The sequence below is a fragment of the Perca fluviatilis genome, chromosome 21 (assembly GCF_010015445.1).
Source record: "Perca fluviatilis chromosome 21, GENO_Pfluv_1.0, whole genome shotgun sequence".
Classification (NCBI taxonomy): domain Eukaryota; kingdom Metazoa; phylum Chordata; class Actinopteri; order Perciformes; family Percidae; genus Perca; species Perca fluviatilis.
Window position 1 is genome coordinate 16,280,200 of NC_053132.1, and position 26,326 is coordinate 16,306,525.

Sequence of the window (26,326 nt, forward strand, 5' to 3'; positions counted from 1 at the left end):
TAAACAGTCAGAGATCAATTATTTATGATTTATACACTTTCCATGCTGATCTGGATACTCCAAAGGCAGGATTTACTACTAAATGTCTGCCATCTCTCACCAGACTGCAATTCATTTAATCACTGACAACTAATAAGTCCTGAGACAGATCAACTTTAAAATCCCAGTTCAGTATGTTTTAATGCTATGACTCACACTGTGAAGTTTTATCCAACAGTATACAATTTGCTCACTGCTTTGCTGAGTTTTTAAGTTGACAACACAATGTCTGGTTTGGCTTTGTAGATTCAGGTTTTATAGGGTCATTGTAAAGAAATGTAAACATTTATTTGATTTGGAAATTGGACAAACAGTAGTAGGCCTATATAGCACGTAGGAATTATTAGATTGTGCTTGATATGAGATTGTAAATTGACATGTGCTCTACAATAAGCGTCGTGTTTTGATAAAATAAGGCACAATTACTTTTCCATGTCACACTCTTGAAGCTACATCCCTTTCTAAATAGGATTGCAATACGCTCAGCTGACAAAAATGCTCATAAAAGATGGCTTGACATTAAACTTTGAGAATTCAGCACTTTGCACCTTTTATTATTCACTGTTCAGCCCCTAAATATCCTAAATATCCTCACAGATGAGTCTGCTGGTGTTTCTTCATGTTACTTGAGTGACTAAAACTTTTCCCACAATGACTGCAGCCAAACGGCTTCTCTCCTGTGTGGTAGCGCAGATGCACCGTCAGGTAGCCCGACTGACTGAAGCGCTTCCCGCACACCGAGCAGCAGTAGGGCTTCTCCCCCGTGTGCACCCTGCTGTGTTTCTTGTAGTCGCCGGCGTGCCTAAAGGTGCGACCACAGAGCGAGCAGCAGTAGTGTTTTCTGCTGTTTCTCTGGAACCCACTTGAGCCTGAAGCGCCCACTTTTGTGCTTGTTTGAGTGGTGTGTTTTTCGGCAACACTGTTGGCATTGTTGTATCTTTGGGATAGTGGCTCTTCTATGCCATTTTGCTCCCCACGGAACACAACCCCCGGCTCAGTGTAGAGTCCTGATTTGGCAGGAGGCTCTAGGTTTAGTCTGTGTGAGGATGTAGCGCTCGTACCAGCATCACCATGAAAATAATTGGTGTTGCGCATGGCGTCTTCTTTCGACGGAGGCTTTACTTTCATTTTATGATCGTTTTCATAGATTGTAACAACATGATTTGAAATAGGTGCTGACAGTCCATGATCAGTCTCCCTTTTAAGAGCTCTTGGATTGTTGAAGTCATCGCCACCTAAATGTGGTCCTGTCGCTGCTCTAGGGGAGACACAGGGGGTGACTAATAATGGGATGGATGCTTCACAGTCAAGGTCTTCAAATGAATATGAAGGACAGATTACTGAAATGTCCTTATCAGAGGGGAGGAGATCAATGTCCTCTTTCAGCTCCTCTTTCTGTGTCTGCTCCATCAGATGCAGCTCTGCATCGGCCTGCTGGGCTGCAGGGGGAATTTGTGGCACACTTCCTGCACAACAACAAAGGTGACAAAGCACACAAAAAAATACAAATGCAATCAACATGTGTTATCAAACAGTTTCAATGTTTCCGTAAACAAGTAGGCTATCGTCTATTACCAGTGGTTTCTAGTTTCTCCTGGAGCTCCTGCAGCCTCCTCTTCAGACTCTGGTTCTCTCTCTGTGTTCTGGCAGTTTTCTCCTGGTACTCGGACACGGTCTCCTTCACCACCTCCAGAGCCTCCTGCACAGCTTTAGACAGCAGCTTTTCCACTCGGGCATTCAGACGTTCAATTTTGGACATATTTATTGCCTGAAAGAAATGGAGAGCAGGTTGATCAGTGTGTGTATTTCATAGATCTTTGCAGGATCAACGTGATTTCTATCAACATGTATACCAACTATCAAATGCATTAAGATTCTATAGCCCACATATATCACTGCAACAATACAGATTAACATACAATATTACCACATCATATACAAATAAAAACACCATCTCACTATTAGCCTAAATAGGCTAAAACAGACGGGCTCCTCAGTAGTAGCCTGTAATCTTTCCATTACCATTTCCTAAACTAAAGGGAAAGCAGCATACCTTGAACCTTATGCAATCTCGTTAAATATTGTATATATGAATCCCAGATTATCTACTAGTGATCCAGATGAAAACGCTCATTGTTTACAACATCCACACTGTAGCAGTTATCCGCAAATAGGTTGCTAAATCTAATTCTCAGGACATGGTAGAGTCCATTTGGAAAAAAGGCTACAGGTAGGCTATTGCTTATCAAGAAGATAAACAGGAGTCAAAGTCCAAAAATGGTTTGTCAAATAAATATCCCGATAGATGTGGTATTGTGTGCACGGAACATAACCACCCCATCATCCCCTTCTGGGTTTTTAAGGCGGCTGGCATCCAGCGTGACGTGCGTTGCTGCCGTCTACTGGTGAGTAAGTAGACACACACACACAGACACACACACAGTTTAGATTCAGATTTTATTTTCTTCTGTAACTCATGAGGTAAATGACTCAGAGTACACCAAGCTAATGATAACTTATTAAACAATACATCATGACTTGTCATTTCAGCAACAGATTGCATTTACACTTAAAGTGCTTTAAGGTCTGGTTACATATTCAACCCTTTGTCCCTTAATCATTTTTCTTTTCAAATACACATTAAAATAAGCAGCTCTAAGACTGTTACAAAATGGCACAAACAGTTCATACAAACTAAGTACATTCATACATATGAGTTCCTCTTCACCCGTTATTTTTAAAGTGAAAACACCTTTCCCCTGTATGTAAACTGGCAGTCTTGTACTCATGGCAGTCCCTCTAGAGTCGTATCCTCAAACAGACTGAGCAGGTTCTTTGGTTCAAAGTTGGGTCGGGGCAAAGCCACCTCTGTTTGGACACTGTTGCGACCGCGTCGCTGCGAGGATTTGGTGGATGAAGAATGTCGGCTCTGTGTGGAGTTTTCATTTGTGCGATCTGCACAAAGCTCTGCGTGTATGGGACTCGCACTGGGTGTCAGTGTGTGGCAGCAACCATTTGAGTGGATGCTGGAAGGGGTCTGCACTAAGTTACAGGAGGACCAATCACCCAGATTTGAGTGAGTGGGCGTGCGGGCAGGACTTCGATGATTGTGTGTCGGTGAACCTGGGAGGGGAGTAGATGTGCTTTCCACAGACAGTCTGGATTTGACCCTGTGGAGTGGGGGAAATGTAAAAAATGAAGCAGGGAATCCAATAGCTCTTTCTCAATGCTATACATAAAACCAAGTTATGAATTAGTTACATTTTTTTTATACAATTCTCTACCTGTGTAAGAAGGTGGGGGAAAGCTCTGGGTCTGTAGGATCCAACAGAAACACTGTATCATCCTCTGGGCTTCCAGAGTCAGCATGCATGGCACTGAGGGGCAGGGTTAAATCCTTGTCCCAGCTACCCTTCGGAGGAGTGCAGGGCAGTGGCTTTGTCCAGTGAGGAAGAAAGGACAAGTGAAGGGAGGAGAGGAGCCTACACCCAAAGCACAACACCAACTACGAGAAAAAGAGCAGAAGAATATAAAAATGAAACTTCAACTTTGATCATGTTTCAGGTTTGAATTACATGTACATTTAATTATTTAAAAGGAAACTCCAAACATTTGTTTTCAAAAGGTTTATTAGACACATTACCTGACAGAGGGAAACCAGTGTCAGCATAGTCTCGACGACCACAAGGTAGATGCGCCTCTTCCACCTGTGTTTCCTAACAGAGGGGAGAGCAAGAAGCTCAGAGACTGTCGGCCTCTCAGATGGTTCTGGGGCCAGCATCACCCGCAGTACTGTCTGTAGCTCAGTTGACAGCCCTGCAAATACAGGTGGAAATGGTAGAAACATAAGTCATTTGAACAAATTCAATGGGACAATATATGAGGACTAAGTGGATCTTACCACTGGTAAACTCTGAGGGGAGGCAGCCTTGTCGGAGCTGTTGCCAGCCCTCTCCACCATTTGGAACTTCCATATTACAGGCAAGCTCCAGAATAGAAACACCCAAACTAAATAAATGATTTGACAATATTTAGGAACATATTAATCAGTGTCATTCTTTAGAAAATAAATTCATTTTCTCATTTATGGTATTTGTACCTGAAAACATCTGCAGCAGGACCGTATTCCCCACGGAGCAGCTCAGGGGCCATGTATCTTGGATCTCCTTCTTGGATGTCGTCTTTCACTTTCCCCTCTACAGACTCTGTACTCTTCTGTTTGAGCTCAAAAAGCAGCCCAAAGTCCCCCAGCTTGAGGCGGCCAGAGTCAGTAATAAGGACATTGGCAGGCTTCAGGTCGAGATGCACAAAACCATGAGAGTGCAAGTGTTGCAGTGCTGAAAGGAGATCGCACAGGTATGCCCATGCTGCAGGCTCATCTGGATTGAAATGTTTCAAACGAAAGCCAGTCAGTATGTTTGGGGATTTGAGAATTTTCTGGACCAAGAAGTATATGCATTGATTGTGTAGAAAAACATAATTAGCTCATACAACATCTGAATAGATTGTATTGTCTCTTTCTGACAGACCTGGGCCAGGAGACTGGTTCTCAGCGTGGAGCAGCAAGCTGGTGCTACACAGCTCTGTCTGGATGTAAAGTCGGCCACACTCCTCCCAGGCTGCCACAAAATTCAGGATGTGAGGGTGAGGACAGAGGAGCTCGTGGTTTCTGGCTTCCCTCACGCTACGGTTCCTCTCACTGTTGCCCCTAAAGCGATGAGCTGAGCGCTTGACTGCATACTGCCGGCCATCCTCATTGCTTTGCACCTAGAAAAAAAAATCCAGAAAATCCAGAGGTCTCTATTCTGTTCTCAGGATCTCCAAATGATATACTCGGTGAGAAAGTAAGGCTTACAGAGATATCTATAATTTGTATTGTGAGCTTCCCCAATTTCCAAACCACAGCACATATATTCATTCAAGATTTTATGTAAATCCTGTTCTGATCTTTTTTATTAGAAACTGTTAATTTACCACTCTAGACAGCCCCTTATAGTTATTATTCTAAGGGTCTTAACAACTTGAGTATCTTATGTCAACTTCCTCACAATATAGTCCTTAAAATGCAGAATTTCTAATTTCCTTAATGTAAATAAACAGCAACATATAATTCAGTATATGTAACACACACACACACACACACACACACACACACACACACACACACACACACACACACACACACACACACACACACACACACACACACACACACACACACACACACACACACACACACACACACACACACACACACACACACACACACACACACACACACCTTACCTTGTATACCTCTCCAAATGACCCTCTTCCCAGCAGGCCCAAATTAGTGTAGCACTGACTGAAATAGGACTGCTGTTTGCTGGGATCATATACAGAATTCGGAGCGGGAGACTTACTAAGGGAACATGACAGGGGGGTCCAGGGGGATGGATGCTGGGGGAACATCCTACTCAGAGGGGGACATCCCTTGGATGGTGGCAGCGGGGGAAGAGAATGTGAGAGCTGGGCAGGTGAACAGTAGGATGAGCTGGATGTAGACGAGGAAAAAGGGAGACGGCGCTTTTTGAGGGAAAAGGACTGCTCTGCATGGGAGAAGTGGGTGGGAAGAGGGAGAGGCATCCTGGACACTGTGGTTTCCACGGCCACTGACATTGTGTCAGGACTATTTAGTTCTTTTCTTTGAAGATAGTGAGCTGCAACATTTAAAAGAAAGCCTTTACACAGTAGCAATCTCGGCTGACAGTTAAAATGAATGTACCAATACCATTTTTGCACAGCTAATGCCAATTCAATGTAATTTTGTCTGCGGATGGACAAAACATTGCCGGTCTGAAATTATAGAGAAGTTATCCGTCATACTTAATATTTAATTTAATATTTAAATGCCACCCTGAAACGTATTAATCTAAACTCTGACACTTGCAATAAAATTTGATCTGCCAATAGAAAATAAAATCTGTTCAGGCACTAAAAATATGCGCTTCTCACGTAAATAAAATAAACCAGAAATTGGTGGAGGTTATCTTTTTCTGTCCAGCTGGATCACACTCATTTGGTCTAGATAAGGAGAGATCTGACATCCTGAACATCCTGCTTAACAGGTTGTAGGCCAATTATCAGATATCAGTATCAATCTTCTTGATCCTTTGGTGGATAGCTCATTTGTAGAACAGGTCCTAGAACAGACCTGCTGAATGTAACGTAACTCAAACGTTAGCTAGGTTAACCGAGTAAACACACTAGCTACAAGTTTGATAACGTCAGTCGTCAACTGTAATATTTACTTAAGTTACTTTGCTAAAATAGCTATGGTTAACATTAGCATTATTCATTATTTATTCTTTGCCGTCACTGACATGACAAAATCACCTCCGCAAAATACATTTTGGCTAACGTTAACTGAGGGCGGACCGAGTCAACAACATAATAACATAACCTAGCTAGTTAACTTACGTTATAGTCAAATGGCGTGCTGTAACTGACAGTTCGTCGTTAGATAAAGTAGAATTAAGTAACGTTATCACACAGACCATAATCCAGTTTTAACGACGGGCGGTCTTCTAAACAGCGGTGCTCCGATAGTCGCTGTGGTGCAAAAATCAAACTGCGCGTAAACTCTTCAGCATGTAACTAACTACCTCGCGCCAAATTCTGATGATTATACGCAGTGCTGCGTGTAGACGCTAGATCGCACCTGATACACGCCACGACGTCAACACGAGCATATTGCGCAGGCGTCACAGACAGCATAGCTAGATGTTAACAGAGCAAAAGAGAACGGCACTTTCTACCATGAGAAATCACTAATAAAAGCTTCTAAACAAAAAAACAACATAACTGGACATGTTCCAGAAACAATGTAATCCGTAATTGGGGAACTGGCAACCAAGAGTGTATGTGAAAAATAAACACTGCAAGTCTTCTTCTTCTTTAGTTTTATGGGCGAGCTACAAACCGACGATTAAGGTACATGCCGCCACCTACTGTATCGGGGTGTGTAACATCATGACTTTAAACCAGTGGTTCCCAACCTTGGTATCGGCCTCAACGACTATTCGTTATATTTATTTATTAGGCTATCGGGGGATATATTCTTTTTTATCAAATCATAATTTCAAAATTTTCAAATTACAGTAGGCTACTCTACAATCTTTCCATGTACCCTCTGGCAACTGCACAAGTACCCCCTGGAGTACAAGTACCCCTGGTTGGGAATCACTGCTTTAAACAATCAACACTAATAAAAAATAAAATAACTTCATGCATTTTTTATATTCTGGATATTAAAGCTGTCCTGATCTTAATTTAGAAAAAAAACCTACTTTTCCCCCCTGCATTTACCTCTATTGGCCAGACTTTTGAATTTTATTTTGTAATAATCTCTATACCCTTATTGTTGTTATTCCAGGTTTCCTGCCAAAATGACATTATGAATTTGTGATTTTGCTTTTGACCTCCCAGAACTAATTTCTAAAATGTAATTATAATTTTTACACTTTTAGCAAGTTTATCTGTAACCTCATTTCCCTCTATAATCCAACATGTGCTGGTATCCAACAGAAATTAATACCTATTCCTAGTTGCTGTGTGTGTCATATACACCTACATTAAACGATTCTCTCGATGCAGTAAAGTCTGTAGTTAAATGGTGTTAAAGCCATATTTTTTTACATTATTACATTAAGCCATTATACATGGTTGAAGCCCGTGTAGACGCCTGCGCAGTATGCTCGTGTTGACGTCGGCACGCGTATTTGGTGCGATCTAGCGTCTACCAGTGCTGCGTACCTGCCTTTCGTGAATACAGAATGCTTATCTGGATTGCGCAATATCCGCAAGCGGTGCAGTCTGGGGTTCTGCTGCACAACAGAGGGCTGGCGCAACTGGCTAGCTAGCTGACCACTTGAAATGGTAATTGTATTATTATTATTATTATCGGTCATTTTGTGAGATTGGTGTCTATATACAACTACTGCCTTGATGTTCAGTGCTTTGTTCTAAAGTGTTAGCACTAAAGTAACAAATGATACCGATGGTTATAATATGTTTATTTCCGCTTGTGCTTGCTAGCCAGCTAACGCTAAGTTTGCTATATTAGCTTATATTAGCTTCGCCTTCTCATCTAACGTTAGCTGTAATGAGAGGTAACTTATCTTAGCTTGGCTATCCTTGGAAGTGATGTAACGTCAGCCAACCAACCCAGTTAAGTTAGTCAGATCAGCAAGGCTAATTTTGCGTTAGCTCAGAGCTAAATACACTGCTCGCAGATTTTTGGCAACTTGTTCATTTATTGGCAGTAGTAACGTTAATTAGTCTGTATCCGGAAGAAAAAACTTCTTGTTGACTTCGCCAACAATACACGTTTAGTCTGCATACATGCTAGTAAGGTTTTAAATACTGTTGCCAGACACCTAGTAACGACTTAAAGTTACATGGCCTACTAAGATGTTTTGTCAAATAAAGAGTGGTTAGAGGAGCCACAGAATCAGCTATCTTGTTTGATCCCATTCTAAATTGAGATTAACATTTTTTAGAACCAAATTCAATCCCTCAAAACCACAAATCAAGTTGCATTTCTTTGACAGTTTTTTTTATTTTTTTAAACAATTAATATTGTAATTCTTTGCCACTTTGCTTCAGGACGTGTTCTTAATGATCCGGCGTCACAAGACCACAATCTTCACAGATGCCAAGGAGTCTACCACTGTGTATGAGCTAAAGCGTATTGTTGAAGGAATCCTTAAGAGAGCACCTGAAGACCAGAGGCTGTACAAAGTGAGTTTAGGAGCCAAGTATGCCAGTGTGTGACACCTAATTAAGTCCAGTCACATAACTGACAGCATCACAATGTGACTGTGGAGGCATGTAACTTGTCTTTCCCAAGGGTGACTAAAATATTCTTTGGAAATGTCTCACACACTGTCTCGATATTCATTGATGCAAATTAATACATTTTAGGCCATTAGGGTTTCCTGTGACTTTTTTCAACTTTTGTTGCACAGGATGACCAGTCGCTAGAGGACAGCAAAACTCTTGGTGACTGTGGATTTACCAACCAGACTGCCAGACCTCAAGCCCCAGCTACAATTGGTCTGGCCTTCCGCATTAATGGTATGTTCAGTTTATGTTATTAAAGGGGTGATAGAATGATTATATAGGGTATTTCACACTGTTCCTTATGGTCTCCTAATGGGGTATGTAACATTGGTTGGGCTGAAAATGGCCTGGTTGATATTTTATTGGCCCTTATGCATCCCTGTGTTTTGGCTCTATTTGTAACAAGAGCTTTTCTTCCAAATATGGTATGCTTATGAATATTAAGATGAGCTGCGCGCTGATTGGTTGAGCGAATTGCCATATGCACACATTAGAGACGTGCGCTGATTGGTTGAGTGAATCCCCCATAAACACTCATTAGAGAAGCGACAGAATCTCATATTTCAGACACTGCAATGTTTCGTTACCAAATTCACTTCTTAGACTTTTTTTATGCGAGAAATCAACTATATAAAGCTCAAATATGGGCCACTTTACGAAAATTGATGGCTAATTGCAAATTTGGTAAGACGTGGCGGACTTAGGAGCGCCACACAGTCTGACGAGAAAGCGGCAGCCTGCTGGGCTCCATACCCAGGGCAAAGTCACCCTTTGTGGATACTGCACTACAGTATTATTATGAACTGAGGGGTATTATTAGGAGGAGCAGCAAGCTAGCTATATGTCCCATTGAATACAATGGGAAATGATTGCAGCTAGCAAGCTACACTTTCGGCATAACTATAGTATATTTACAGTTTGAATTTCGTCACGGCATGAATATTACAGGTTCCCCAAGATCTTACAAAGCTTAGCTAATACTTGTCCGATTTCGGATTTCAATTGAATGCATTTTTGTGAATGTCAGAGGTCTCGTTAGGAGGAGGCTAGCTAGCTCTCATTGATGGACTCCAGCTCACCGCAGGCTCTATCAATGAGACTCGCGGACAAGAGGCGTTTATTTCCCCGATTGTTTGTTTAAATAACTCAACACACATCCATTATAAGATTGTAAGAGATTGCGGGCGTAACAATCTCGCTGACGGCGTGTAGTAGTCCAGTCACCCAGAAAAGGGTAAGTTTGCGCGGGTATTGAGCACCGGGCCGCTGGCTGAGCTCAATCGAGCTCACAGCAGGCCGGGGTCTGTGACGGAAGACAGGCAGGGCGGCGATGTAGCAAACCAGGCAGCACCGGCCGCTGAACTCCGACACACAGTCGGACAAAATTTGCAATTAGCCATCCATTTTCGTAAAACAGCCCATATTTTAGCTTTACATGGTTGATTTCTCGCATTAAAAAGTTTCGGAAGTGAATTTTGTAATGGAATAGCAGAGATCTGCGTCACCTAGATTCAGAAGACTACCTGATCTCAGGTCAGTTGTGTAGCCTATGTAAATGTTGGGGCGTGACTGTTCTCTTAATACAATGTCCGCAACACTGCTTAAACTCCCATATTTAATATAAATGCAACGTTTCGACCCTACTGGGTCTTCTTCAGGCAAATGGTGAACACATTTGATGAAGGGATATATGTAGGGCTCACACTCAGCTGACACACCATCTGGCTTCACTTAGTCTGATTAGGTCTAAATGGCCCCAAAAAGCCCCACCCATGACATTTTCATAGAGGGTTTCACCATATACATCTCCAAAGAGGGGGGGCCTTTTTAAAATACAATATATCAAATGTGTTCACCATTTGCCTGAAGAAGACCCAGTAGGGTCGAAACGTTGCATTTATATTAAATATGGGAGTTTAAGCAGTGTTGTGAACATTACATTTTTTTCATTTTAAGTATTTTCATTTGTCCTGCACCTGCCAGAAGGTGGGATGTGCACACAATTATAATATTTGTTCTCTTAATACACCCATGGGTGTGACAAAGTTACAGGTCTTGGGAGGTTGACGTCAACTTCCAGCTTTGTTGAGATTCGCCCGTTTTCGGCGGCAGTTTCAAAATATGAGATTTTCATAGTAAAAGGGTGTCAATGGGATTTTGAGCTTCTATGTATGTCCTATTTACCCACCGAACTGTCGTTATTCAACTATGACAGGGTAAAATCGGTTTTGCATTCTATCACCCCTTTAAGTGTCAGGATTAAGGATCAGGGGTATTTTGTTTTTTTTCCTCCCATTAGGGTGATTTTCACAACAAGAAGCATTTCCTGTCTTTCTGCTTCTTATCAACTCAACTCTGCTTTTCAGTATGGGGAATTATTCAAGAAGTTTTGGACTTACTTGTTCAGTTTAGTTGAATCTTAGTAATTAATTACATGATTGATGATAATCATTTGTACTTTATGCCACTTAATCTGCTTCAATCTAATTTGCGCTTCCAAGAGCTGTAATTGGGCACTGTGGCAGTATGTAAGTAGATAACTGTGGTTATCAGCTACTGTAACTCATTCATGCTCTTGCACTGTTAAATATCAATCTGTAAAGTTGATTGCCATATAGGGCTGTGCAATTTATTTTAGTAGAGTGCTTTAGTGATAGAATAGAAACCAAGATAATGGTTGTTAGCTATATTAGTTTTTGTTTTTATTATACATAAATTGACATTGTTACTGAAAATGCATAAAAACAACAGACAACATATGTGACAAAGAATGTGAATGTCCTGAGAAATATCAATAGAAATTAGATTTGAATTGGATTTTAAACTGTCTATGAAGTTAGTTTTAAAAATGATTCACAATAATTGTCTCCAGGGTGGATTTTTCACTGTCCATATTTGATCAAATCAGCAGGTTTATTTCTGGATATTAGAGAGGCCACGCGGCTGTTCGCGTTGACGCCAAATCTTCCGCCATCGTCTTGTCAGTCAACTCTCTGTCTAAAACCGGCACGGGAAAAGTTAGGGCTGCTCGATGATGGAAAAAAATCATCATCAGAATTATTTTGGTCAAAATTAAAAGCACGATTACTCATTGAAAATATGTTGCATTTATGGAGGTTAAACAACAGTGGAACTGTGAAATTTCCCTTTTATACTTTTCCCCGTGGACTTATTGAATTCCTCTTCAGAACACAACTGCCCTCTGGAAAGAGAGTTCAAAGTCTCAGAGGCAAAACATCCCGCGTTTGCAACAGTACTTACCCTGCCACTATTAGGCTTCTTAATGCTTTTTTTCCCCCTATAAAACGACAGTTGGGTCGGTGGGCAAGTTATGTAATTGGTGTATGCCCGAACACCGTGTAACACCGACTACTGTCTCAAGCCTACTGGACATACCAAAAATCATACCTGAGCCTCCAGTCTGAACATGTTCACAAGATTTTTTTTTTTGGCCATTTTCGACCTTTATTTTGACAGGACAGATGAAGACATGAAAGGGGAGATAGAGGGGGAACGACATGCAGCAAAGGGCCGCAGGTCGGAGTCGAAACCGCGGCCGCTGCGTCAAGGAGCAAACCTCTACACATGGGTGCCTGCTCTACCAACTGAGCTAACCGGGCGCCCACACGTGACCAATTTGTCCATGACTTAAAGCGTTGAAATAAATGACCTAACTCTCAAGATTAAGTTCCTTTTGCACTTTTTTATGAGTGCATTAACAGAATAGTTGTTACTTTGGAGTTTTGGAATATCCACCCAGAAAGACGTGACACAGTCAATGTTCCCTGCAGCAACTTTGTGATATGACCGATGTAGCCACATGCAACTCTGCTGTCCATGATGGAGCTAATGTTTCCTTGTCTCCTCTGCCCTTCAGATGACCTGTTCGAACAGCTGCACATCGAGGCCTTCTCCAGCCCCCCAGAACTCCCTGATGTGATGAAGCCTCAGGACTCCGGTAGCACTGCCAATGAACAGGCTGTGCAGTGATAACATGGAGAGGAAACGAGCAATGGAGGAAAGGATGGAAGTGTGTGTGTGTGGATTAACTGCAGTGGAGAAGTAGCGGGTTGGAGAATATGTAATATAATTTGTTGGATGGGGACATTATAGGTAACCAAGCCTATCCATGTTACCTTCATGCTATCATCCCAGCAAACTCTTCCCCTCCCCTCCCTCAATTACCTTCACTTTTTTCTCTTTTTTTTTTTTTATGATTTCCACATCACATGCAGTTCTGCTCCTTGACTTTGCTCTTAAGCACCAACTGGCTCAAATGTTTTGAGTGAGGAAGTTGGTTTGGAAAGTATGATTGTGTGTGTGATTTATTATAATTATTATCATTAATATTTTGGAAAAGGTGAAAGTGTAGTTGTGTGTCACAGTGTTCTAGAAGTAACATGCATAGGTAAGGAGTCTGGTGTCCGAATCGGCAAACTGCATGAACAAAATTCAAAACAAAGGCTTTATTTTCACAAAAACAGATAAAACTGACAACAGAACTGGACAACGGATGGATTTTTTTGGTCAAAGGACATTCTGTCTGTGGCATACAGGAGAAAAGTTTCTGGCGTTAAAACCTAAGTTTTGAAAATGCATACATCACCACATGTCACCAACGTCAATGTGGCACCTTCCCCTAATCACACAAACATAGCCTGTAACTGTGAGCTTGCATAATTAAAAGTTTTTCCTGTTTTTGTTTTTTACATTGCTGGCTGATTTTTTTTTAATTTTAAATACAGGTTTGTGTCATGAATATTTTATGAAGATGACAGAATTGAAGGGGCCTGTTGAAGAAGTTGGGCAAGGCAGTAGCTTTCATAGGCTTCATTCACAACAGACATTTTGAGTTGGCATAGCAGGAAAAACAGAGGTGTAACTAATAACATTACCAATGGCTCTGTTCTGTTTAAGTTTCCCAATAAGGTGTGACAGTGAGTCAGCATGCACAGTACCAGGACCCTGAAGCTGATGCCGCCGTCAGTGTCATTCTTTACACCCATGCTTTTCATTTTGTGTCATTTTACTCAGCTAGTTTAAGGCCAAGAAAAGTCAAGGGGTTAAGGAATATATATACAAAAAGTCTCAGGTTCACTGTGTCAGTTGCTTTTTGGTAATCACTTTACTTGCAAACTTGTTGGGGATTTTTCACCCCCACTTAAATAAAAGTAGTCAACCTCAACTCAGTCCTGGGTTATTAATCAAAATGTAGTTGTAACATATTTCATGTTATATTGTGCTCACACGGTACATTTTCCTAAGGTAAGTTGTTTCAACAAATTACCTCAAACTAACTGACATACAGAAAACCTGTGGAGTAAAATATAATGAAGCTGTGTGTGTGCGGTAGGCTACTTGATGCGAACTTGAAGGGTCCCAAACGGGATAGGTTCGCATTTTTTCCCCCAAAGTCTGTCTTAAAAAGAATACTCACATCGATTGATCGAAGATTGATTTTTATTCAGTGGCGTTTCTCCTGTTCATACTGACCATAAAGAGATCCCCTCATGAAACAATTTTAATGTAAGTGATGGGGTCCATGTGTTATGTGCTAAATGCATTCAGCAAAACGTGCAATCGCTTTAGGTTGGCAGTATGTACAGGTGGGCCATTAACAGCGACCAGTGATTAGGCTACTCCTTTTAAGTATACATAGGCTATGTATATAGGAATGTTAGTAGGCCTACTAGATAAAGTGTAATCCCGCCCTCTGAACAGTCTATGAACCTGTTAGATGAAAAAATAAACCTCTTAAAACATGTTTATTAGACTCTAATGTAGGTAAATTACTGAATGTACTCTTTATATATATAAAAGAATAGTTGAATAATTTTAATATAAATGATCAGATAATTTCTTGACTTTAGACATATATATGAAAAAAATCCTGTCGGTCCTGTACACCGGTCCCGTATAAAACAGGGAAGGGATATATTAAAAAGAAACAGTCGATAGACCTATACCATATCCAAATGTTTTTTTTTACAAGCTCCTTTTTTAAAACGGGGCACCGCCCCTTTAATGTTTGTCCCAGGGTTGTATGCGCTGTAAAAGCACACGCCAGTAAATGCATTTTTGTCTTTTCACCTACATCGTCGCAGCAACGTCCAGCTGCAGTTTGGCGCCACTTAATCCTTAATTTTCGATCCCAAATATGGGCTAGGAATGTCCAGGATGACGTCGCGTGTCCGGGGAATGCGGGGTTTGTAACCACATTTATTTAACTACGCCTTCTTTCAGTCTGAGGTCCTGGTAGGCATTACACAGGAAGAGAGCCGTGTAGGAAAAAGAAACGGGACGCCCTCCTCTTATTCCTCCTCATCCCCTTCCTCCTCTTCCTCTTCTCTTGGCGGATAACGGTGTCCAAGAAGTTATTCAGGACCGACGCAGACAATAGCACCCAGACGAGTCTATCTTGCGGGCTTGGATACGCGTCCATCACTACTTATTAATGCTGTCCGCGAACGTATTGTGTCACTCAAAGAGGAAAACACTCGGCTAAAACATCATGGACGATTTGGGTAAGTGTTACTGTTCTTCTACTACATGTTGAGATATCTTAAGGGGGATCTTTAGGAGGGGTGGTGTGCCCAAACAGAGGAAATAATATATGTTTATTCTGGCAATCATAGTGGAATAGAATTTCCTTTTCTGTCCACAAGGACATGTATGGACTGTAATGTAAAGGGGATTTTATTTGCTTCCATAACATTTTAAGGCAGATAAAAGCAATGGCACATCTTTAAATAGTAGCCTATATCTTACACCTTTTATATCAAAAACAGTGTATACAAGGTTTATTCTTATCTTATGATACCTACTATCCTGTTTACAGTTATTCTCTCTTCAGTGTGCTCCCATCCTCTGAGATTTAATTTTTTTTTTTGCATAATTGTGTTTTACCTTTCCAAGCAAACATACTCACACAGGTAACACAAGAACTACATTAGTCTGTGTCTGTCCGACCGCCATTGAGTATTTCGTGCATGCCCTGCAAAATTCAATAAATTCTTTGTAAATTAGATTAAAAGGGATCCACAACGGGCTTTCCCATCCATTCATATTAACAAGCCACGGATGGAGAGAAGCCACATAATGCTCAGCAGAGTGTATTCCATTTAAAAGACATCAAAGAGGTTTGTGACCAGCTCAGGGAGCATGACTGCTTCTTTTTTTTTGATAAAGATGTTAAAGGAAGATGTCTTCTCTTTACTCAGAAGGACAACATTATGAGAAGCTGACTCTTTGTGTGTCGGAAAGGCCCTGAAATAGCCCGGGGCCATGCTGCTATTCGCAAAAAAAAAAAAAAAAAAGCTACAGAGTTTAATGAAAATAGAAAGGGCTTTTGCCTCACCTGCCCATTTGCTCTCTCAGGAACTTTGGTTTCTTCGCTTCAGAATTATGGGATTTATGCTTTACAAGCAATACTGGAAAGAATGGCTAAATGCAGCCAAGCACATCTGGGCACATCTGGATTGGATTGCACATGGAGAGGCCGAGTTACTGGGTGAGAGTTAAGTCAGGCGGTGGCCATGTTCGGGACACTCGGCTTATGCTGTTGTCTAATAATGTTGTAAGTTTATGTTTCGAATCTGGCGAGGCTATTCGGTGAGAGAGGCCGCTTGTTAGAGAAGCCTTTGGCCAAGACAAACAAGTCGACAGGCAGCTCTAAATATGGTCATAATTCCCATTGAGAGAAGTTCAGCTCCTTATAAGAGCAGTTTAGTGTGTGTGTGTGTGTGTGTGTGTGTGTAAGAGAAAGAGACACACAGCAGGGAGGAGGAGGGCAAGTAGCATATGCACAAGTTTCTCACCACATGGTCGTACCAGAAGTGTGAATAATCTGTGGCAGAAGTGGCCGCAGGGATGAACTAATGCAGGGTCAACTGGTTATGTTCATCATGTCACACAACTGATCATCACAGATGTTTAACATCGATCGGCTCAATCTTCATCAAACATCCATAACATCATCATTCTACAAAGGCTACCAGAATCTGAGGTTCATAGATTTGTTGTTAGCGATTTACAATTCCATCAAAACAAAATGATGAGGTCTTCAACACACGGTTATAGCTTTTTAACAAGGGACAGCACCTTATTAAAAAACTCTGACTATAACCATGTACTCCTGTCTGTTGAGGTAACTAGTTTTATGCCTGGTTCTGTTGTTAAAAAGATCTACCAGTAGATCAGTGATTCCCAACCAGAGCTACTTGTACCCCAGAGGGTACTTTTTTTGCCGGGGTGTATTATTCATTGTATTTAATAACCGACAAACTGCCAGCTATGATAAGCCGATTGCAAATTGTAAATTAATGTATAGTATCGTATCAGCAGTGTGAAAGGTTAAGTCTGTGTAAAACCAGTGAAATTTAGCCAAAACAGCGGTCTCCTCTCCTCTACAACTTAGAGTTTGTAATTACTCATGTTCAGCCCAGCTTTTACAAACTCCAGTTTTGCCTTTAGTCGCACGTACATCGACTTGCCAGCACTAATGGAAGTCATGCAGCAGCTAACCCTTGAGCAAGTTTAGTTTCTGGACAGCTTCCACTTGGAGTGAGTGAGTGAGTGAGTGAGTGAAGTGGGGTGGAATGGAGTTAGATATCAGTTGCCAAACACTCTTCCTCCTTTGCTTCCTTTCCATTACTGGCATGTCTTGGATTTGAATGCAGAAATATGTTTTTGCGCTCTAATAACTTCAGTGTGTGTCGATGGAATTATCTCGGGTTTTGTGCAAAACTCTGCCTGTCCTGTCCTCTGCCTGATGTCTGAGGTGTGGGCTGATATGCTGCTGCTGTATTAATGGTCACATAGGCTGTCTGTCTCTCCTTAGGAGTGCCTGAGCCACCTAACTACCCTCTCAGTCCTCGTATTGTTGTGTTTGGTACGTAACAGTATGTGCATGTGTTGCATTTGTTTCACTGTGTCTGCCAGCAAGTCATTCATTTAACTTCTTATGTTCTGTTTTTATCTCCATCTGCACTGCATGTTCTTTAAATCCATTTCTTAACTCATATCTCTTTCTATTTCCCTTTGATGCTTCATAAACAAACGTATAAACACCATCAGGGACATTCATAAAGATATAGAGATACATTGTAGGGTAGATAACTGTCATTTCATTCTCGTGAAAAAACAACAACATGAAGCTAAATTGATTTGTAAATCTAACCAGACTTCCATCACTTTCATGCTGTTATGTGTTCAGCATCAGTTTCTTTCACCTCCCTCCCGTCCAGATGCCCTCCTCGCTGATCTGGAGAACACTGGCTCTCCTCTAGCTCGGTGTCCTGTCCTGCTCACGTCTGAGCCTCCACAGAATGCTGACCCTGAAACCCAGGAGTCCGCCCAAACCCGGCCACCGCCGCCCGCCTACACCCCACAGCAGGTAGACAACTAGCTGCCAGGGATGGAGTCATACCAATTTTCTTTAGGTTAGGTTTCCACTCTGATTTAGATCATTATAATCATACCTAATAGAGCCCGACCAATAAAGGATTTTTAAGGCCAATATCGATACAAATATTTGGTGATTTAAAAATCCAGTATTCCGATATATCGGCCAATAAATATTTAAAAACAAAAATCCAGAAACGCGTAACAAAACTTGAACAGATTTCCCTAACATTAGTTATTTGTAGTTATTTATGAGTCCTCACTAAAATAATATGATAATGCAGTTTAAAAATAAACTTGTCTTTATTGTCACAACAGAAGAGAGGAACATCAAAATATATTAAAGTTCTGATAAATAAAATGTATAAAAATACAAACTTAAGATATTAAACTTAAAGTCCTTTAAACATAAACACAGAGTGTTGCCAACAGGGACATTGTAGAGCGCCCTCTGGTGGACGAACTATGCAACACCAACACTCATAACATGGTTGAAGGGTGTTTTGTCCGTTTTTATTATTATTTATAAATGTTTTTAATATTTATCGGCCATTATAAATGCCGATAGTTTGGAAAATGCCTAATATTGGCCCGCCGATATATCGGTCGGGCTCTAATACCTAAACACTCTGAACTTTGGTTACAAATACTGAATTCATACTGCTTTTGTAACATCTTGACTAAAAAGCTGGATCTGTTTTGTCTCTCAGACTGTTTCTGCTGCAATGAAATCCTCCCAAAACTCCAACCCAGACAAATTATACAGGTAAGAGTTTATATCAGAATATATTATCTGATTATCAGGCTGCACATTTCTGTGAATTTAAGTTGGTTCTTCAGATTTTACATCAGAGAGAAAGTGACTCACTCAAGTCTCTCGTCATGTTTGCATGGTGAAATATCTGACCAAGGTTTATCAGGAAACACATAAAAGAAAAAAATGTAAATTGTGTGTTTTCTACATTTGATATTTTGTTCATTTTGTATTTTGATCTAAAACCACTGCAATGGACAAATGGGAGAATTCAGATGCTACATGACTAATTTCTGAATGGACAAAGTTCAAGACTCCCCAGTGAGTCTTGACAAAGTGACCATGAAGAAGCCAAGCACATTAGTGACAGCGTGTTTCATAATCTATTTTCCCTTTCTTACAGCACAGTGTGTAAACCACGCTCTCCCCGCACAACAGATCCTCCTCCGGCCTTCTCCTCCTCCTCGCTGCTGGGAGGAGGTCTGAGTGAACTGGACCATCTTTTACAGGAGCTGAATGCCACCCAGTTCAATATCACAGGTTAGTGTGTGTGTGTGTGTGTGTGTGTGTGTGTGTGTGTTTTATATCCCTGTGTTTAACTCTGAGGTGAATCTTTTCTTATCTATGACCTTGTTTTTGTCATCAGATGAGATCCTGGCCCAGTTCCCTTCTTCTAAGAAAGATGAGAGGGACACGATTAAGGATAAGGCCATAACCTCCTCCTCCAGGTACCAAATCAAATCAGTCAAGTCGAATCTAAAGAATCGACAGAATTCGCTGCAATTCTAGTGAATGCAAACTACTTAATGTAGAGTTCCTACAAGCAGGAGAGCTGTACGATCAACCATAAGATACATTAATTAATTAGAAAGTTTGAATATAATTAGATTGTGCAAACGCTATAATTATTTAACTATATTTGGTAACACTTTACAATAAGGTACACAAAAATGTAGGTAGTTACTGAGGAACGAATGAGTAACGAATGGTTAGCTAATGATTAGTTACTGATTGACTGGGATTCAAGCACTTATGATTAGTTACTGGTAAACAGACTGGTAGCTACTGTTACTCATTCATTTAACAGTAGCTACATTTTTGTGTACCTTGTTGTGAAGTGTTACCCTATATTTAAACATTTTAATGACAAGGTGTGTATATTAATTAATAAAACGAACTATAATCCATAATGTATTGTGAAATATGTTTGCAAGATACATGTTTTCTACACCTGTTCCAGGTCAGTTTTAGTGTCCACCAAGTGATTTGCAGCAAGATATGAGTAAGGAAATGTCCTGATTAGCTTTAAATGCTGGTCTGTTTAGTTACATTTTCAATGACAGATGGCTTGTTGAAATTGTTGCACATCCACATATATTTTGTTAAAGGGATATGCCACCGTTTGTTGAAATAGGGCTTATCACGGTCTCCCCTAGCTGTAGATAGGTGGGCCAACGCATTTTTTGTGCATGCATTGTTTTAGTCCAGTGCAACACCGGCAGCGCTGCCACTAGTTAGCTTAGCGTAGTGAATGGAATCCTATGTTGCCGGTTAGCATGTTGTGAGTAAAAGTGAGCCAACAAAAGACAAAAAAACAACCTAATTACTTGCACTGAGACAAAAAATGCATTGGCCCACCTATCTACAGCCAGGGGAGACCGTGATAAGAACTATTTCAACAAACGGTGGCGTATTCCTTTAACAACAGTAACAAAGTCCCAATTTGTTAAATCTTGGGCAGTATACAAGTAAAATCTGATGAAATTGTGTATTTTGTGGTTTTATTTAAAACAAGAATTATTTTGTATCCTAGCTCTGCCAAGCCTTCAGCAACATCAGCCACACTGGAACTGGACAAACTGATGGCTTCTCTGTCAGACTTCAGAGTCCAGAGCACAGTAAGAGTCCACACAACAGCATACAAATGACAAAAATCTAAAAATGTTAGTGTATCCACAATTGTGCTCAGAATGTGTTTTTTTACCATTCACTCCCAGCTATTCCAGGCTTTAACACTGACTCATGGTGGGTTCATGAAGACATTCATTTGACCGCATAATGACTTCACTGTAACTGTGCGGCGGGGCCACAGCACATGCCTCCTGGTGTAAACCAGTCACCAGATAGGGCCGAGGATGGAAATTAGTCTTGGTGGAGATATTTTCCTGCCTCTAAAATATCTTTAGATAGTTGGAAGTCAGAGCTACATTTGGTACCGTACATAATCCAGACATTCTCCCTTTTTAGTGAGTCGGTGTGCTTCTGTCGTTTTAGGTTTGTTTGGTTTCGGTGTGCAGTCCAGCTGTGGGTTATAAACAAGCGTGAGCGTGAAGTTATGGGAACAGTGAATTTTAAAAAGGAGCATTTCTCAATTGAATACTCTTTACTGTTATTACCAAAATGTTGATACGTACCTGGTTTAACCATGCTAGCAGCTGTATGCATGGCATGTCAGCCCACCATTCTATAAGATGGATTGTCATTATATTTTGTAGATTTTTGTTTATGTCCAAATACCAGCCAAGCTAATGGCCTTTACCATAGTCTCCCCTGTCTTACCACTGTCTCTTATGACAATTAATTTCAAACCAACTGCAGATTGATGATAAACTCACAAAGACAGATGTGCCATCCATCACTTTTTCTTTCTCTTCTCCCAGCCAGTTGCACCTGTCAATCCAGTGGTGATAGCACCACAGCAGCCCAGCGCCCCGCCGCAGGCCTCATCCGGCGGCTCATTGGACAGCATGCTGGGGCTACTTCAGTCAGACCTGAGCCGACAAGGCGTTCAAACATCCTCCAAAGGAAACTGTTCAGCTTGTCAAAAACCAGTCGCAGGACAGGTGAGTTATCAGAATTTGTCTATATAGACATGCACAAAACTATATTAAGCTTCTGACATCTCAGTTTTGATAGTTAGAACCACATGTTCCAAAAATGATGTTAACTGGTGAAAGGTTGGACAGGACCTTGTTACTATAATCCTCAAAGGATGCTGTTCATTAATCAGCTTTTGACCGTTTCCCCTTGCAGGTGGTAACGGCTCTTGGAAAGGTGTGGCACCCAGAGCACTTTGTGTGTACCGAGTGTGAGACAGAGTTAGGCAGTCGCAACTTCTTTGAGAAGGATGGGCGGCCGTACTGCGAGTCGGACTACTTCACCCTCTTCTCCCCTCACTGTGCGCAATGCAACAAGCCCATTCTAAATGTGAGAAACTTGGTTGTACATGTGTCACATAAGTCAGCGCTTATTTTGATATGAAAAGCTCAAATTAATACCACAACCCACCTAAAGCCATTTTAACTTTTCATTCCTCTTGTTATTCAGAAAATGGTCACCGCTCTGGATAAGAACTGGCACCCAGAGTGTTTCTGCTGTGTTAAGTGCAGCCGGGCGTTTGGAGAGGAAGGTAATGGGCGGCACACACTGTATCCTGTCTGGGTTCAACACACACACAACTGTTAACAGTGAACTTCCGCTGGGTCATACTTACGTACAACCCTTAAAAAGCTCTGCATGCTCTTCATTTTAAGGTTATAATCTATCCCAGTGTTTGTAAAAGTTAGAAATCTGTGTGTATGACCCCTGGGGGCTCTGTAACCTTGCTTTTAACAGCTGCTAATCCCCCTTAAACATCTCATTTGTATGGTTTTCAAAGGATTCATGTTGTGATGTAAATTTGAATCCACCCTGCCAAAAATGCAGGGGAAACGCTTTGAGACAATACATAATGTCAGGCTTTAAAAACTCACATCAGTAAAACCTTAAACCATTATGAATAGAAAAAAAAGTTATCAAAAAAGTTTTATGTTCCACAGACCAGTCACATGGAAAGGTTTCAGATAGTGTTTTTTTCCCCAGCATCATCTAGCTAAATGTACCATTCATGAAAGACTTGTAACTTGAACTGTGTAAAACTGTGACTGTATCTTTTGCAGGTTTCCATGACCGTGAGGGCCAGCAGTACTGCCAGCAGTGCTTCTTGACTCTGTTTGCTTCCCGCTGTCAAGGCTGCAGCCAGCCCATCCTGGAAAACTACATCTCAGCTCTCAACTCTCTCTGGCACCCACAGTGCTTCGTATGCAGGGTGAGTGCTTCTCTGTGGGGTTTGAGGGCCGAGTCAATGATAATGTCTGTTGTTGCATTTGGCAAACAGGTGCACGGTGTGTAGCACAACAGTTTGATCCATGGTGTGTTAAAAGTCAGGTCCAACTTAAAGCTTTAGTGCGTAACTTTTTTATATTAATGAACATCCGTTACATTCAAGCCATTGACATTGCATTGAGTTGCTACAAAGCTAATTAAGACTATCAGCTCCACACAACTCCGTCTGTATTTCTCAGTATGGCTATGCTCAGAAGATTGTGGTGTCCGGTAACTTTCCCGCGCAGAAACTTGAATGAAGATAATTACCTCTTCTGAAGAGTCCATCATGTTTTTTAATAATCTGTGTCCTCATTGGCTACTAGCAACTGCATTGAGGAGGAGGTGCGCAGTCACGGAAGGCTTGTACCATGTGGACGCACCATTCATTCATTCAGTCATTACTTAGAATTCCTCATGGGGGCGGCAGAAACTACACACTATAGCTTTAAAGTGCTCATATTATGCTTTTTGGCTTTTCCCTTTCCTTTATTGTGTTATATATCTTTTTTGTGCACATTATAGGTTTACAAAGTGAAAAAGCCCAAAGTCCACCCCAAAGGGACTTACCATCTTCCAGAGAAAACACTGTTCACAAACTGCTCCAAACAGCTCTGTTGTAGTCCAGCTTTTACTTCTGTGCGTCACTTTGTAACCCGCGTTATAATGCTCGCCTAGCTGCTACCATGGCACGCCCTCATACTCTGCTTCTGACTGGCTAGCAGTCCTTACTGCGCATGTGCGACTCCCAACAAAGATTGGACAGAAGTGAGATGCCTCACTCTAAAACAGCTAAAACAGAGAGCTCAACACACAGGGTGAAAGGAGGAGCTGCAGCAATGTGCAGTACAACAAATATATGGTGTTTTCTGAAAATGAAACCATGTAAACCTATTCTGGTACAACCTCTAAATACAATTATGAACCTGAAAATGAGCATAATATGAGCACTTTAAAGGTAATGTGTGGAGTTTTCTTGTAAACAAAAAAAGTTGTGTTTACATTCAGTTTGTATCCTTAAAGTCATTTACACATGTTAAATGTAGTTCCTTTCTCATTAAACATCTGCAACGCTGATTTAAAAAAAATTATTGAAACCTTCGTTTTTTGCATCTTTGTTTTTTCGCTAGCAGTCTTCTTCAATGCTTTTGTTGGCACATTGCTGGTGTATGTTGATCAGTGGATTTTCATGTGTGTGCATGCATGAGACAAACAAAACAGCGACCCACTCATAGAAAACTGATCCGTAGCACTACTAGAGGTCCAAAACTCTACAGGATACCTTTACATTTATTCTGGGATCATGACATTTGCAGATGATCAGGGCCATAGACACCATTGAGGACAATGATGTCAAGTCCTCTGTAATATCTATGCTAATGTGGGACATTTCTGTGTCCCACATATTGATATTGATCCACTGAGCAAGGCACTTAAACCACAACAGCTACAGTGAAGCTGCTCAGTCTGATCTCAGACTGTGTTTGTGGTGTGTGTAGTCTATATTCACGATGTTTCATTTACAGGATTGTTCCGGTGTCTCCTGAGGTTCCACCGGATGTCCCTCATTTTCGGCCAGATGTCCTTCGCCTTCCGCTTTCTTTGTATTGCCATTCTAAACTCTGGTCGATTCGGGAAACATCCTCCAAGCTAGAATCGACAATCAAATTATTTTTATGTTTTAGTAAAATTCTCATTACACAATTGAGAGCCATTTTAATTCCAGAGCTCGCCTCCTTACGTGCACGTTCCACCAAAACAAGTTCCTATCCGAGGCTATTTTGCAGATGCACTGTACATGTGTCCGACACTTAGCGCCACCCAAGTCGATTGTGATTGGTTTAAAGAAATGACAATAAACCAGAGCATGTTTTTTTCCTATTCCGGAATGTTGTGTGGACTAGCCAGACCGTCCTCCGCTGCACTGTAGAGGAAGGTCTGGCAATGCGAGACTAGTGGTGTGTGTAACTGTGTGAGCAGGGTGTTCCTGCTCTCAGTAAAACTACTATGCTCTAAAAAAAAGAAGAAAAAAAGAAGAAGAATATTCTCAAAGAATTATGTCATGAGAAAGTTGTCATTTCACATGGCAACTCTGTCTGTCTAACTGTCTAATTACAGTTCCATGAGTCAGGGCTCTCTGCTGTGACTGAATCTCACTGCGTCTCTCTTCTTCAGGAGTGCTACAGCCCCTTCGTCAATGGCAGCTTCTTTGAACACGAGGGTCAGCCACTGTGTGAGGCTCACTACCACCAGTCCCGCGGCAGCATGTGTCAGGCCTGCCAGCAGCCGATCCTGGGCCGCTGCGTCACCGCCATGGGGGCCAAATTCCACCCCCACCACCTCGTGTGTCACTTCTGCCTGAAGCCCCTGAGCAAAGGCTGCTTCAAGGAGCAGGAGAACAAGCCCTACTGCCACCCCTGCTTTATCAAACTCTTTGGTTGAGGACACTTTGCATCCCCCTCTTCCTCCTCTGGGTCACCAAGTGAAGAAGCTGTATGATTCTGAGTTCACAATTTGTTTGTTTATTACTGCGGGAATGAGGGTGGAGCTGGTCTCTTTCTTGGTTTTAAGACCATTAGAGTTGATAGAGGGAGGGGAATAAAAAGAGAATCATGCAACCCAACTCATTTATGTTACTTCACAATAAAAGTGGAATGCATTTTGACTGGCAGTATGAACTATAACTCTAGTTAGACAGATATTAAATAATGCCAAATGATTTTGTCTTGTATGTGAATTCTTTACATACTGTATTGATTCAAATTGAATATTGAAAATTGAATTATTTTGCCAAAGGTAGAAACGAAACAGTATATGGAGAGAAAATCTACTGTTTCAGTTCAGTGAAAGACATGTACTGTTGTGCAAAAAAACCCAAATCCCCATTAATATATTTGCCTTATATTGCAAAAAGTGCCAAAGCAATTGCATTTATATATTGTATGCTGACTGCTATATACTGTAAGATTTGTGTCCGCTCTCATGTGTTTAATGTCAGACATTTTCCATTATTCTTTCACTATTGCTCTATGCAGCTTGCCAAACACAATTCCAAAGAATAAAATAAAGGTGAACACAACTTGGTATGCTGTTTTAATGGGTGAA

General features: G+C 41.2%; 4 protein-coding genes across 8 annotated transcripts; 2 read left to right on the plus strand and 2 right to left on the minus strand.

Moving 5' to 3' along the window:
* Positions 1-151: 151 nt before the first annotated feature.
* Positions 152-2,383, minus strand: LOC120550750 (zinc finger protein 3-like). The gene is made up of 3 exons (XM_039787535.1): positions 2,093-2,383; positions 1,615-1,807; positions 152-1,505 (listed from the first exon to the last, which is right to left on the minus strand). The coding sequence occupies exons 2-3, from the start codon at positions 1,796-1,798 to the stop codon at positions 631-633; spliced, it is 1,059 nt and encodes a 352-aa protein (XP_039643469.1). The 5' UTR covers positions 1,799-1,807; positions 2,093-2,383; the 3' UTR covers positions 152-630.
* A 99-nt stretch (positions 2,384-2,482) lies between these two features.
* pkmyt1 (protein kinase, membrane associated tyrosine/threonine 1) lies at positions 2,483-6,937 on the minus strand. Of its 2 annotated transcripts, none has more exons than XM_039787538.1 (8): positions 6,576-6,937; positions 5,326-5,738; positions 4,569-4,806; positions 4,139-4,418; positions 3,941-4,047; positions 3,683-3,855; positions 3,324-3,544; positions 2,483-3,209 (listed from the first exon to the last, which is right to left on the minus strand). In XM_039787538.1, the coding sequence occupies exons 2-8, from the start codon at positions 5,695-5,697 to the stop codon at positions 2,825-2,827; spliced, it is 1,776 nt and encodes a 591-aa protein (XP_039643472.1). In that variant the 5' UTR covers positions 5,698-5,738; positions 6,576-6,937; the 3' UTR covers positions 2,483-2,824. The 2 variants fall into 2 exon arrangements, with proteins under 2 accessions (XP_039643472.1, XP_039643470.1); XM_039787536.1 differs by having other exon boundaries at positions 6,499-6,937.
* An 888-nt stretch (positions 6,938-7,825) lies between these two features.
* LOC120550752 (elongin-B-like) lies at positions 7,826-13,085 on the plus strand. The gene is made up of 4 exons (XM_039787539.1): positions 7,826-7,956; positions 8,686-8,820; positions 9,048-9,156; positions 12,800-13,085. The coding sequence occupies exons 1-4, from the start codon at positions 7,954-7,956 to the stop codon at positions 12,910-12,912; spliced, it is 360 nt and encodes a 119-aa protein (XP_039643473.1). The 5' UTR covers positions 7,826-7,953; the 3' UTR covers positions 12,913-13,085.
* Positions 13,086-15,009: 1,924 nt separating this feature from the next.
* On the plus strand, positions 15,010-26,300 carry LOC120550753 (transforming growth factor beta-1-induced transcript 1 protein-like). 4 transcript variants are annotated; one of them, XM_039787540.1, is made up of 12 exons: positions 15,010-15,446; positions 17,762-17,812; positions 18,168-18,316; positions 19,035-19,090; positions 19,482-19,618; positions 19,725-19,806; positions 20,892-20,976; positions 21,739-21,921; positions 22,112-22,285; positions 22,406-22,487; positions 23,017-23,165; positions 25,397-26,300. In XM_039787540.1, exons 1-12 carry the CDS (start codon positions 15,434-15,436, stop codon positions 25,661-25,663), a joined length of 1,428 nt encoding a protein of 475 aa, XP_039643474.1. In that variant the 5' UTR covers positions 15,010-15,433; the 3' UTR covers positions 25,664-26,300. The 4 variants fall into 4 exon arrangements, with proteins under 4 accessions (XP_039643474.1, XP_039643477.1, XP_039643475.1 ...); XM_039787541.1 differs by lacking the exon at positions 17,762-17,812 and having other exon boundaries at positions 15,012-15,446; XM_039787543.1 differs by lacking the exons at positions 17,762-17,812; positions 18,168-18,316 and having other exon boundaries at positions 15,011-15,446.
* Positions 26,301-26,326: the final 26 nt, after the last annotated feature.